At 40.4% G+C, this 12,686-nt stretch overlaps 1 protein-coding gene across 2 annotated transcripts in view; it reads left to right on the top strand.

Annotated features, from left to right (window-relative positions):
* The window catches only part of PHF21B (PHD finger protein 21B), a 157,778-nt gene extending 145,375 nt beyond the window's left edge, over window positions 1-12,403 (top strand). For both annotated transcript variants that reach the window (XM_071733288.1, XM_071733287.1), the window contains 6 exons: window positions 1,839-1,893; window positions 5,378-5,400; window positions 6,752-6,910; window positions 7,934-8,009; window positions 8,934-9,037; window positions 11,425-12,403. In XM_071733288.1, the coding sequence (XP_071589389.1) occupies window positions 1,839-1,893; window positions 5,378-5,400; window positions 6,752-6,910; window positions 7,934-8,009; window positions 8,934-9,037; window positions 11,425-11,649 (642 nt within the window). In that variant the 3' untranslated portion in view covers window positions 11,650-12,403. The remainder of the gene's footprint in view (window positions 1-1,838; window positions 1,894-5,377; window positions 5,401-6,751; window positions 6,911-7,933; window positions 8,010-8,933; window positions 9,038-11,424) is intronic.
* Window positions 12,404-12,686: the final 283 nt, after the last annotated feature.

Here is a 12,686-nt window from a genome sequence, read left to right as displayed (position 1 = left end):
ACTTCAGAGCAGCTCTGGACACTTGAATTATCAGAATTCATCAACTTTTCTCTAGCAATCTCTTCAGAGCAAATATCGATGTCCATTTGTCCAATGTTTAGCACATTAGGAACCTTAGTTTTGCCTAGAATTAAGCTTGTAGTGTCTGCTCTTAAACCTTCTTTTTTTTCCTGATGAGTTTATTAAAATACTCGTGGCAGGGTTTTGTGACTGGAGTCTGACTGGGGTCTTGTGCCAAAGAGTTATCTTGGAGCAGGGTTGGAGGAGCTGGGCTGCACCCCTACTTCATGCTTCTCACTATTCTCAAAAGCATTTCCTGCAGTGATAGATGGCATGGAGAAGGAAATGTCTGTGAAAGAGTCCTGTGGCTGATCAGCTGTGTCCTCATTAGGAGATGTCATTAAGTACTGACCATGGGGAATGCCGTTCAAGTCAAATGGAGGCAGATGGTTTTTCTCTGATCAATTAGCTGCTCAGATTGATTTGCTAATCAGTGAGTTGAGGTATTTTGTGGCATTTCAGGCGTTTTGGTGCAGTTTAATTTACGGTTAGTCTACGGAATGATCTTTAATTCATGATTGTTTAAATTGAAATTGCATATAAATTAGACTTTTTATTTGCCAACACCTCTCAAAACGGCAGGAGTTCAGCATCTGTAGTGGTGATGCTAACTTCCTTGATTACAGAAATGTGATCACGGTCTTATGTCTTCCCTTGAATGTTGTAATGTTGTGCTTTTTCTTTTCTAAGCTTTTGCCTTTAAAAAAAAAAGTCATACCCCTTTATTTTCCCACCCTCCTTAGCTTTTTTTTTTTTGCTTTTTTTTTTTTTTTTTTTTTTTTTTTTTTTTTTTTTTTTTTCAATTGGAAAGGGTTGAGTTTCAAGCAGTATTTCTTTGAAGGGAGAAACATCAATTCAAAATTAATTAACAGACAGGAAAATATGTGTAAGAGAACAGTTTACTGACCACAGAATTTATTAGACCACATTTATCAGCAAAAGCCCTCTAATTTTCCTCCAAGCAGAGTCTAACAACATCTAATGGAGGAAAATGGTACTGTTTCCAGTCCTGCTGTACAAGTATTAGAAGGCACAGAGAAACAATCAGGGTTTGTATAGACTGTTAAAAAAGCCTGGCTTGATACTGAACCACAGCTTTTCCTGTTTGACAAGCTGGTGATGGGCTGCATTGAATTAGTTAAGCATCTCAGTCAGGTTTCCACTGGTCTGTGTTTTTAGGTTTGAAAGTCTTGGAAACCTCAGCAGATTGAAATCACTACCAGCTCCTAAAGGTCATACACATTATATTTGGAAAGAGAAATATTTTGCTTAGGCTCTAATACAGAGCTTGCAAATGAAATATGTTCCTACCAGCTGTAGGCACGTGTCACAGAAGGCAGTGATGCTTTTCTGCAGGGGAAGTCCATCACCATTTCTATATACTCAAATAAAGATGTCATCTCACAGGAACAGTTTATTGCACAGTTTTTGCTTTATGGGTGCTGTTTATCTGCTAGTTTTGGAGTTACTGTTGCCTTTGCCTTGATATTACCAACCTCTGGAACATATCCTGGAACTCAATTAATAAAATACACGCTTCATGTTTCTCTCTTGTTAATAAAACGTAATGTCCATCAAACTGCCCTAATGAAGATCTGTCAGAAAGGTAAATAATGCAACTCTTTGCATGACTGTTTGAGGATTAGCAATGGATGTTCTAAGTCACAGGACTGGCTTCTGGATGTCTGGTTGTGTATGGGGAAAGCTCGTGGAGGTTGTTAACACAAACTGGTAAGCACTTTCCAGTGACACTGAGGTTGCTTTTTTTCCCCTTGTAGAGGAAACGCCTTGCGTCGAATTATTTGAATAACCCCTTGTTCCTTTCAACAAGAGGTAAGCATATTTTAAAACAAGTATGCTACTATTCTAATGACATGTTAAATATTTATTAGTAGGATTTCATATGAATTACTGCAAGGGTACCATAGGGCATTACTTTGTGTAAGGTCCCTGCACTTCATAGCGTGCAGTGAAAATAGATGGTTTTCCTGCAAAAACAATTGAAGGATAAAGCTAGAGGTCAAAACTGTGAGGAAACATATCTGAAGTCTCTTCAAGGTGTGGAAAATCCTATCTCTGGTATTGAAAGCACCATGCCGTGAGAGAATGATTGAAGAAGGCAGTGTTTTCAACCTCAAGTGCTTAAAAAAATATATATATATATATTGAAAATTTGTGATAAAACACCCCAAACTAATCTGAGCTTTTCATTTCATCTTCAGGGGCTAGAAATTTACCATAACTTTTGCTTTAAAAACAATGGCTGAAAAACACACCATTTTTCTGACTCCAAGAGCTCAAGCCATAAATCTGGGTTTGATGGCCTTGAAGGTGCTCTCCAATCTTGTATTTATAAGAACTTCAGCTGCTGAAAATTTTACAGCAAAATTGAGAATTAACAACTCAGAGAAGCTGTTTGGGGATGATGATGATGACCTCGTGAGAAGATGGTTATTTCAGGAAAAACATGAAATATAGAGAAAATGCAAATAATTCATAGGTTGGAGGTGAAACAAAGCGAGCATTGAGTACAGCTTAATTTTTTCAGACAAGCCAATGTAGGATTTTAAGAGAGTTTGAGTTGCATTTCAGAAGAGGAGAGAAAGCCAGTAAAGAAATGGGATTATGTCCTTGCTTTTGTGTTGCCTTTGTAACTTAGGCTCTGCATTAGAGGTAAGGGAAGACAAATATTATTCCAGTATTAGCACCATTTGCAGGGGCAATTTCAATTAAGACATGAAGTTTTGACAGCTTTTCAGTGCTTGCTTGATACTACTGTCAAGCATTATGTTTAGTGCTTGAGATTCCCCTTTCCAGCCCTGCCTGGAATTCTTGTGCCTTCCAAACTTCATGTGCTGGATGCAGACAATTGCCCTACTTACCATATGCTTCTCATGCAGAAGGTCTCAGAGGACAAGAGAGGTTATTACATGGTAAACAGCTATGATGACATGCCTCTTAGCAGGAGCACATGCTCATGTGAGCCCCAGTGGAAAGAATATTATTCCTGGCTTAGTTTTATCTTCAAAATTAAAATTACAATGTATTATTTGTCTTATCGTAGTGTTTGTTTTCCCTATGTATACACATGAAAAAAAAAAAACCAAAACCAGAGAGAGAATGGAAATATTAGCAAGTAGCGCTGTTAGTTTCTCAGTGGATTTAGTTTAAATTAGGGTTTGGTATCTCTAACCTTCTGTCTGCTGCATGATTCCTGTTTTATTTTCAGGAAAGTAGGCTCCAGTGATGCGGCTGTCTCAGAGCCACTTGAAAATCAGCACTCTCTCACCTTAATTGTTAATTCCTCTTTGCATCCTGTATCTTTGTTTTTTCCAGCCTCCAGAATCTGTCCTGGGATTCTGTATATTCTGACAATTTTAAACTGGGCTTCTTTACAGAAGAATTCCCCACCTCTGTAGGAATTTTTTAGCTACAGGCACCAGGCTCTGCTGTGCAAGCTCTGAACTGAAAGCAGACACTGTCCTAGACAGCTTGGAATTGCAGGGATGCATTTGTCCACCTCAGTGCAGAGCTGTCTGCCCCTTCTCTTAGAAAATGCTTTCTTAAAAAAATAGTCTTCAGATTAATTTTTCAGCGAGTAGGATGCAGAAGTGAGCATATTTTAAAGTATTTAATTTTTTTTAGTAAAAGTGAGTTGAAAGAAGAATTAAACAAAGTAAAAAAAAAATCCTTATTGAAGTACAGTCAAAACAACCGTCATTTCCAGAAATGCAGAAAAGAACAATTCTTGTAATTTTTAGCAAAATGTCAATTAATCAGGATTCATTTATCTGAAAATGTCTTACCTGAAATGAGGTCACATCCCCTGACATGTATCATTTGTAGGAAAGACTCTTCAATTATCAAGCCCCTGTTTATCTGAATAACATTTATGTCCCCTGAGTAATTGCAGTGTCATAGCTCGGTAGATCTCTGTGTGTATTTTTGTGTATATGAAGTGACATCTACAGATTTTATAAGTCTGTGATTATTTATGGAACTCATTGCCAAAGGATGATACAACTGTGGACAAATGCTACAAAATAGACGAATTTATGGAAGAAAAGTCTATCTAAGGGTGCTAAATATAAAACTGAAGATGTGAACTCCAGGATAGGGAAGCACATAAACTGATAGTGTCTGGAAGGACAATTCTGGATGAGAAAAATTTACTCCCTGTTATTGCACTCTGTACAGGAGTGGCAGCACTGGACAGTGTTAGCAAAGTAACCTGGGCTTTATAGCCTTTGGTCTAAGTTAGATGAAGCTGTTCCTTTATTCTCGTGTTCCTCTTCTTACATGAGTGAGTGGTGTGAATGTGTCTGCATCTTCACATCTGTGTGCACATCAGTGCATGAAACAACTGTGTACAAGCAGGAGGGAACTCCTGGGTTGGCCTGCATGGGAAAGATGATCCTGTGGCAGGTGTATTCCCATTTGTGATGGGAGAGGGGGCTGAAGGAGGACTGAAGAAGAGAAGTATCAGTTTGGTTGTCTCCACTTTAGCCCTAAGAAAGGCCTCTCCATCAGCTGTTTGTCACTGGGACAGCATGCACCAGCCTCTTAAAAACCAGCAGCAAAAAGTTACAACTCACTGTGCAGGTCCCATAAAGCTGTTAAAGTTTTCTGGCTTTTTATTTTTGGACCAAAGTGCGAGGAATTTCAAAAATATTTTTACTAAAGGCTTGGCCTGCTTTCCACTGAGCTCTGATAGTTGTCAGGCTGTGAATGCAATCACCACAGATTTGGTTCATCAGAAGGTCAGAAAATTTTGTCGGTTTGGGTGGGAGTAGTTTGATGATAAAGATTTGATGATATCATAAAGCTCAGTTGCAGCAGTAGGTGACCATTTTGGCCACGAATCAGCTGACCATTTATACGTCTGTAGCAGTAAATCAGTGGCACCACTTTCATACTCCAAGTTAAGCACCTGCTTAAGTGCCTTGCTGGTTCTTGGCCAGACTGTTCATCACCCAGCAGGATGAAGTCCTTAAGGAGGACTTTTGGAATAATGACACACAGAGAGGAGGTCTGCCTGAAAATTTTTTAAAAATTTGAAATAGTCTGCGCTTCCCATACTCTGACTTTTTAGCATCAGATCTTCAGACACAGGATTCCTGGAACACACACTTTTACATCTCAGATGCTAATTTCTCTACTTGCTGTTGTATTCTTTCCTACTCACATTTGTTTTTGGGAATATCCCTATCTCCTGTGTCATAGCTTGGCTAAAATTCCATCCATAGCTAAGAACAAGCATTCATTGCAGTGATGTATTTCCCACTAATCTGTTCTCTGTCCTTCTTTCATATGCTAGCAAATGAGGATCCATTCTGGAAGGTATGTGTAGCAAAATTTGTGTGTTATCGGTGTCTTTTTTATCAGTGTGTAATTCAGTGCTTGCTTCTGTCTCTATCAAGGTACAAAATTGCAGTATTCTCTTTGCATTTCATACTGCTTGCATGAAACATTTCCCACTTATCTAAATCTTTGAGCTTCTAGGTTAGAATTTCAAAGATTTGAACTCTTGGGCTTTGATATGTAAGGGTTGAGTTTAATCCTAGTGTAGAATCCACTGACTGAGAAACTGCTAGTCCAGATTTGTGGTTTTAATGAAAATTTTAAGAAAATTAATAACCATTCTAGTTTGTATAGGCTTTTTGAGCAGGTAGTTTCTAAAGGTTAGTGTTTTGGAGAGCAATTTTTTGACAGGACTGTCATAGATTTCAAGATGTAAGCCTGACTAAAACTACCAGGAAACTTTATAATTAATTGCTCTAAAATGAAAATATGCTTTTGGAATTAAAAAAGGTTAAAAATTGTTATTATTGTTCCTGGAGAAGCACTAGGAAAAATTTAGATTTTAAAAATAATGATTCACAAGCCATGAGAGTTTCGAAATCGGTATCTCCTATATTAAAATGCACTTAATTATACAAAGAGTAATTAACATTGCCACCAGATTAGCATAGCAATTTACTACATGACATTGTAACTTTGTTGATGAGTCTCAGTTCATTTTATATATATTGCTTCAAACAAAGTACTAATCAGTCTTGTTGAAGAAGGGTTGTCAGAGCAAGTGTGAAAAGAGAACAATTAACATCAGGGAGAACAAAGGGACAGAGGAGCCCTCTAGAGGAGTTCACAAAAGAGGGTACATAGCAAAAGGTTGTACTTGAGCATCCTGCTTTCCTAGCTGCTCCTTGAGGCAATGGACATTAAAAAAAATGGAACTGAGCTTTTTCCCCAAATACTTTTTCCTTCCTTGCTTCCTTCTGCTTTGGACTTGAAGGACAAGTGATTCACATATTGACTTTGACCCATCCTTCAAAACAGAGTTGCACAGGGTGATGTGAGTGTGGGCATGATGCATTATCAAAACCAAGTGACATCATTCCTACATCACAAGCTGCCTATATTAGTCGACTCCCTCCTGTATTTGATTACTTGGGTTTTATTTTTCTATTCGTTTCAATTTATGAATCTTGGTTCCGACTCTTTATTTTGTTTGTATTTGCTGCTATCACACACCATTATTTCTGTCATCTACAGTGGCCAGGGTGCTTTTGACAATTTGATTTGGTGTGTGAATGAGCCTGTCTATTGCAGTAGTGGTTTTGAATGCTGTATGGAGAATCATTCTCAATGGGCTGACCTTACCCAAGCCATTCTGCCTCCTTTCTTGCAGAGTGAGATCCACCACGATGAGCACTGCACTGCTTGCAAACGTGGCATTAACCTGCAGCCCTGTGGCACATGTCCTAGAGCATATCACCTCAACTGCTTGGACCCACCCCTCAAAACTGCCCCCAAAGGGGTTTGGGTCTGTCCAAAGTGCCAACAGAAGGTAAGCTACATGGAGCATAGATCTCTAAGAAAAGAAAATGTAAGAAACCTCATTTGTGTACCAGGAAACTAATCTAACCTGTGGTCACAGCTTAGGGACTCACAGCTGGAGTAAAATGGAGAGGCTTTCAGTACAGTTTGCATCATTTCTTTCTGGCTTTTCATTGTCCTGGAGTTAGAACATACAACGAGTGTCTTAGCTGCCCTGTAATCCCATCTGCTGAGATTTCTCTTTTTGAAATGTCTCTTCGTTTCCTTTGTTTCACTGCTTTACAATAAAGCCACCAGCATGCAGGGTTGCCAGACAAGTAATGTAAGCCTTACAGATAAGGGAGATAGTGTCAGGAGACACTCTTCACTCGTGGATCTGAAAGCTGTGAGGAGAAAACTTTCTTTGCTTTAAACCAGGTTTATTACACTCAGCTATTGATCATAGTCCTGTCAGAAATGCTAATTTGTCTAGTTGCTGTGGATAATGCTGATTGCATGAACAGGAAAACATTTACTAAAACAGTACAGTGTCACTAAATTGTAGAGTCAAGGCTTTGATTTTTGTGCCTTGGAGTTCTTTGTGTTTAGCACTGAGGTCACTGTTATATTTGTTTGAAAGTGTCACGGGGAAGTTCTAGTATGCGGTTGGAGAGAACAGAGCAGCCCAGGATTAGATCCATGCAGTTACTGTTTGATATGGACTAGCAACATCTCCCACACCCAGCAGACAACTCCTGGCAGTGTGGAGACCTGCTTGCCAGAAGCTGGAGAATGTTTTCTGGCCATGGCAAGAAGAAACAGGATTTGTAACCCCCTTTTAGCACTGTTTGGTAATGCTGTGTATTGCCAGGTGCAAAGGAGTAAGCCCCAACAGTTACCACTACCCAAATTACTCTCTTGTTACTTTTCAGCTTGCAAATTCTGGGATGAAGACCCTAGATCTAGTCCTGCAGAGCTGGGGTGCTGGAGGAAGAAAAACATTATTGTCTTTCTTTGTGGAGTTCTAACTTTTTATCATTTCCTGGGCTTATAGGTGTTAAAGAAAGATGACAATGTGCCATGGACTGGAACTCTGGCTATTGTTCACTCCTATGTTACTCATAAAACAGGTAGGGATTAACACAGCTATTGACAAGAGATTCTCTGCTTGTGATGGGTGGTGCCATTTGAGTCCTTCATGGCACTAATATTAAAGTGGTGTTGTGATCCATTAAGCAAAGGACTGTGACAGGGAACAGCAGGTCTCTTTCTGTCCCTTCCCCCTTCATCTGCTCCTTTGCTGATTTCTCTCTGAGGAAGCCAAGACTGATCTCTTAGGAACTTTGCTCTGTGAAGGAGGCTGTCATGAAAGTAGCTCCTTCCTGGGAACAGGGTTGAAAAGTGATTTTAATGCAGAATCATATCAGGCTGGGAGGCAGAAAGACACAGTCAGCCTAGGCAGAGCCATGTAATTGCATATGTGGCAGGGTGGGAGACTGGTGCCTGAGATACTGAGTAGCACCAGCTTCTAATTGTTTCAGTATTATTTAGTATCACAACCATTAGTATCAGATGTGTATGATATCTATGCATTGACCTTTACCTTTTTTTACTTTCCTGTTAGTCTTACAATGGGCTGCCTGGGGCATTAAATCATATTTGTAAGGAGCTCTATGGAGGTCTGGGGCTGTTATGACTGTGTTTTTCATCCAGGGTCACTGACTTACTGCCATTCCAGGTGTCTGACCTGTTTTTAAGTAGCAGTCACCTCTTCCTTGGAGATCTCCAGAACCACACGTGGTCCAAGGATTCATTTCAGTTCATCTCAAAGGTGCACTATAGCTTTTGGGTTGTCCTGTGTTCCAGCTGTTGACACAGTCACATGCACACAAGCAGGAATTCCAGATTTACTTGGGAGTAGCTACTGAGGAAAAGCTAACAAGACCTGAATCTCACCATTCAAAATACATGCTTCTGCTTTCTGTTGTCAAGCACACAGTTTTGCCATATGTCCTTTCCTTAACTTCTGCACCCTTATTCTTATTGTTCTGCAGTCAAGGAAGAAGAGAAGCAGAAGTTATTAAAGAGAAGCAATGAGCTGAAGAGTGAGCATAGGCAGCTAGAAGAAAAAGATCGACTTCTCAACAATGCAGTGAAGGTAGGACACCTGGCTGGGGACCTGGAGTCTCCTACAGAGATGCTTATAAAGAATTTATGCTTGAAAATCTGGTATTTTGTGGCTAGAAAATGGTTTATGCTCCCAAACTACAGATGTTCAAGTGTGAGTGTGTTTCTGTCCAAGGAAAAACACATGGATTTTATGCACAAAAGCAAGCTGCTTTGGCAAGCTAAAGAGGAGAAATCACCAGTGACTGAATTGCTGTTGCAGGCAAAGAAGAAACCAACATAGCTGTGCCTGCCTTCCTTCTAGTGCCCTACTCAGCTCTTATCTGTCCAGTGACTTAAATACTCTCCCATTTTCCAGGTGAGAAGTTGAGTCACAGAGAGTCAGGCTGACACGGGTTGAGTCTCCAGTGCCATCTGCTTGCCCTTCAGCTCAGAACTCTTGAGATTAGGTATAAATAGTAATGTTTATTTGTCTTAGAGGTTTAATGTTGTATGTAACCTCCTCATGACTGGAAATAGATTCACAATCCTTTTCCCTGTGAACTCATTTCAGAGCTAAACATTGGCTGGAGAGGTCTCCCACACATCCTCTGCTGTGGGGACCAGTCGCTGGCAGAAATGAGTGGGCTGAGTTCAGAGCCATAATTCCTGTCCTTCATGGGTGACGGAACTAATCTGGGACTATCTCACCTCAGGCCCAGTCTTAAGGGGTATCTGTCATGGCAGTCTCAATAAATATTTGAAACTTCCTTACCCTGGAAAAATCAAAGTGGCAGCAGAAGAAGCAACTGGTCACTCGTTGTTTTATCGCTACAGTAATCCAGAGGAAGCATGCTAAAATATTTATCACATTTAAAATAGAGTGGAAGGGAAAGCAATAACTTATTAAAAGACATCACAGTGGGGAATATTTCTTGTAAGTGTGTACAGCCACCATCAGCACTAATGGAAACACATGTATGTATGAAGAGGTGACTCTGGGGTACAGAGTATCTTCAGTAGGCAGGAGAGTGCAGTGGGGTAAGGTGTTCAGAAAAAGAAAAGCATTTGGGGCTGCAGTCAGCTATCAGGTGTATGTCAGGACTGTCAAAATCAGTAAGACTTCTACCTGACCAGCATCAAGTTCTCTCAGTGGGCAACAGTCTTATTTAAATGGTAATATCGACTGATGATTGTATTTATTGGGGATATATCCACTTGAAAGGAGAAAAGGAATTAAAGTGTTCCAGCACAGTGCAATTTCATTTCTGACATTTGCCTTAGCAGAGACTTAGATTAAAGAGAAAATTCTCAGATACACCATAGGAAGAATGGTATTATTTGGAAAAACAGAACGTGATTTGTCCTTCACCTGAGGCTTTCCCTTCCTAAACCAAACTCTGGCAGCTCCACACAGCTGCTTTTTGAACAACTAGACTTTTAAGTAAGTATTTACCCCTTCCCCAAGACTGGAGACTGTCCCCCTACCTCAGGTAGTCTAGACCATAGTCAAAGGGGAGTAATCTGCAGACAAGTAACCAGGTTTGTCAGACCTCTGGGTCCACTGGCAGAAAGAATATAGGAGGTTTCAGGTATTACAGTGGCCACCATCCCCTTCTGACTAGCAAGCAGGCTCAGGGGTTTGGGCTATCACATAATCCCTTTCAGGCTGGTTGATAGTGTAAAGGATGGGATGTTGCAGCAACATGGGGTTGGGAGGGAAGGGAGAATTACTGATTCTTCCCTTTCTCTTCTTGAAGAAGAGGGAGATTTGGGATGCCTTCATTTGGCTCCTGCTCTCATGTTAATTTTCATGTCAGTTTGTATGAAATGTCTCAAATGATTGCGAGGCTGAGTTTGGCCATCTCACAGGGAAAAGGCTTTCTTGTGACTGCAGAGGTGTAGCAGCAGTGTTTTAGATCAAGTTTTCTGACAGAAAAATACCAACATCATGTTTAGAGAGATCAACTTATCTCAATCACAGTACTGACTCCCTAAAATTTTTGGCATGTACAAAAGGCATCATGATGAGCTTTCTCCCCCCAGCTTTTCGTAAGTGTCATTTGGTGAGATTTCGACACCTCGTTGGTGGCTTCAGTACTTCCCAGTAATACAGTTATTACAATCCCGTGCCACTAATCTCCTTGGCATTTCTGCCGGGCTCTCTGCAGGAAGAGTTCAAAAACATCTTCTGAATGCATTTGGGCTGGGATGAATATGGGTACCCTAGGCAGCTGCTGCAGTGGATGCAGCACTGGTGATTACTCCGTTCGTTAAGCTGAGGTCTCGCTATCCCCAGAGGAGACTGTACTTCATTTGAGCAGGACGTGCACTCAAGACACAAAAGGATGTTTGGAGAGATGTTTGACACCAATTTGAATGTATTCTCAGTCTTTCCCTCTCTCTCTCTCTCTCTCTCCCCTTCTCTTTATTTGACAGAAATGCTTAGAGCTAAAAACCAGCCTGTTGGCCCAGCAGAAAGGGACTCAGTCATCACTGGAACGTCTCAAAACCCTCATTAGACTGATACAAAACGAGCAGATGATTCAGGTTACCATGACGACCACCACCACCTCCTCCCTGCTAACTGTCCCCTGGATCAAACCCTCCTCTGCCTCGGCTGCCATGCACAAAGCCTTCCAGCAATCACAGGGTAACAACTGACAGCGCCGACCGCGAGAGAGCGAAGGAAGGGGGGGAAAAAAAAAACAAAACTTTACACGAATGCGCAGAGGAGAGATTAAACCGAAACAAAGGAGAGGAGGAACAATCTCAGTTTTGATACGTGTAGAAACTTGCAAACCAATCAGTCCAGTTTGTAGGTCACTGTGGCAGCAGGTTCCCACGGAGCGGGGTTGTGCTGCGGTTTTTGTATTTGCCGAGACCTTCAGTGCTTATGAGATTTTTTTTTTTGTTATGTTGGCCTTAGCGTATTTATGACTGAGGATGAAAAGGAAAAGTATGGCCGATAGGAAGAGGGATGCCCTTCTGTGGGGAGCAGACAGGTTTCCAGTTCTCCTTTAAGGGGGGGAATCTTCAATGCAAAGAGTTAGTGAGCTAGTAGAGACGTAGTTGGGCTGAATGCTATGTGTGGGGAGGGAAATCAGTGAGGTAACCAGAAACTGAGCTACTTAAGACTTGACATGGATTCTTATCAGAGGAACAAAGTTGGCCCCGTTGATTCAGGTGACCTGGAGATGGGGCTGTTTTGACTAGAACAGCATCATGGACACTCACAGAGCCTTCGAAACAAAAGATCATTTTTTTTCAGTATTATTAGAGTTGAGAATTGCAGATATTTAAATAAAGAAACTGTATGAAGTTAGCATTTCTAGTAAAATATTGAAGTATTTTCATGCTGATGCTTCTGTATATGCGTTCCGAAGTATTTAAAGAAGTATGACTGTAAAACTCCTTACTTTTTTGCAGGTCCTTTTTACTTATTTTGCTATCGGTGTATTTTTCTCATGGAGTTTTTGTGCAAGATTTAGCATAAACCATAATAGTGGATATCTTTGGCAGGTTGGGTTTCATTTTTAAAAGGTATTATTTTAGGGGGATTTCTCTTTTGTTAATTTTGGATTTTTTTTTTTTTTTTTTTTTTTTTTTTTTTTTTTTTTTTTTTAATAGAGAAAAAGAGCAAATAAATATTCTGGGTTTTGTTTCTTGCCAGTACAGATAATATGCCAAAAAGATAACTT

The sequence above is a fragment of the Heliangelus exortis genome, chromosome 1 (genome assembly GCF_036169615.1).
Source record: "Heliangelus exortis chromosome 1, bHelExo1.hap1, whole genome shotgun sequence".
Lineage (NCBI taxonomy): Eukaryota > Metazoa > Chordata > Aves > Apodiformes > Trochilidae > Heliangelus > Heliangelus exortis.
The sequence above is the reverse complement of the archived record's forward strand: the minus strand, read 5'-3'. Positions and strand labels throughout refer to the sequence as shown.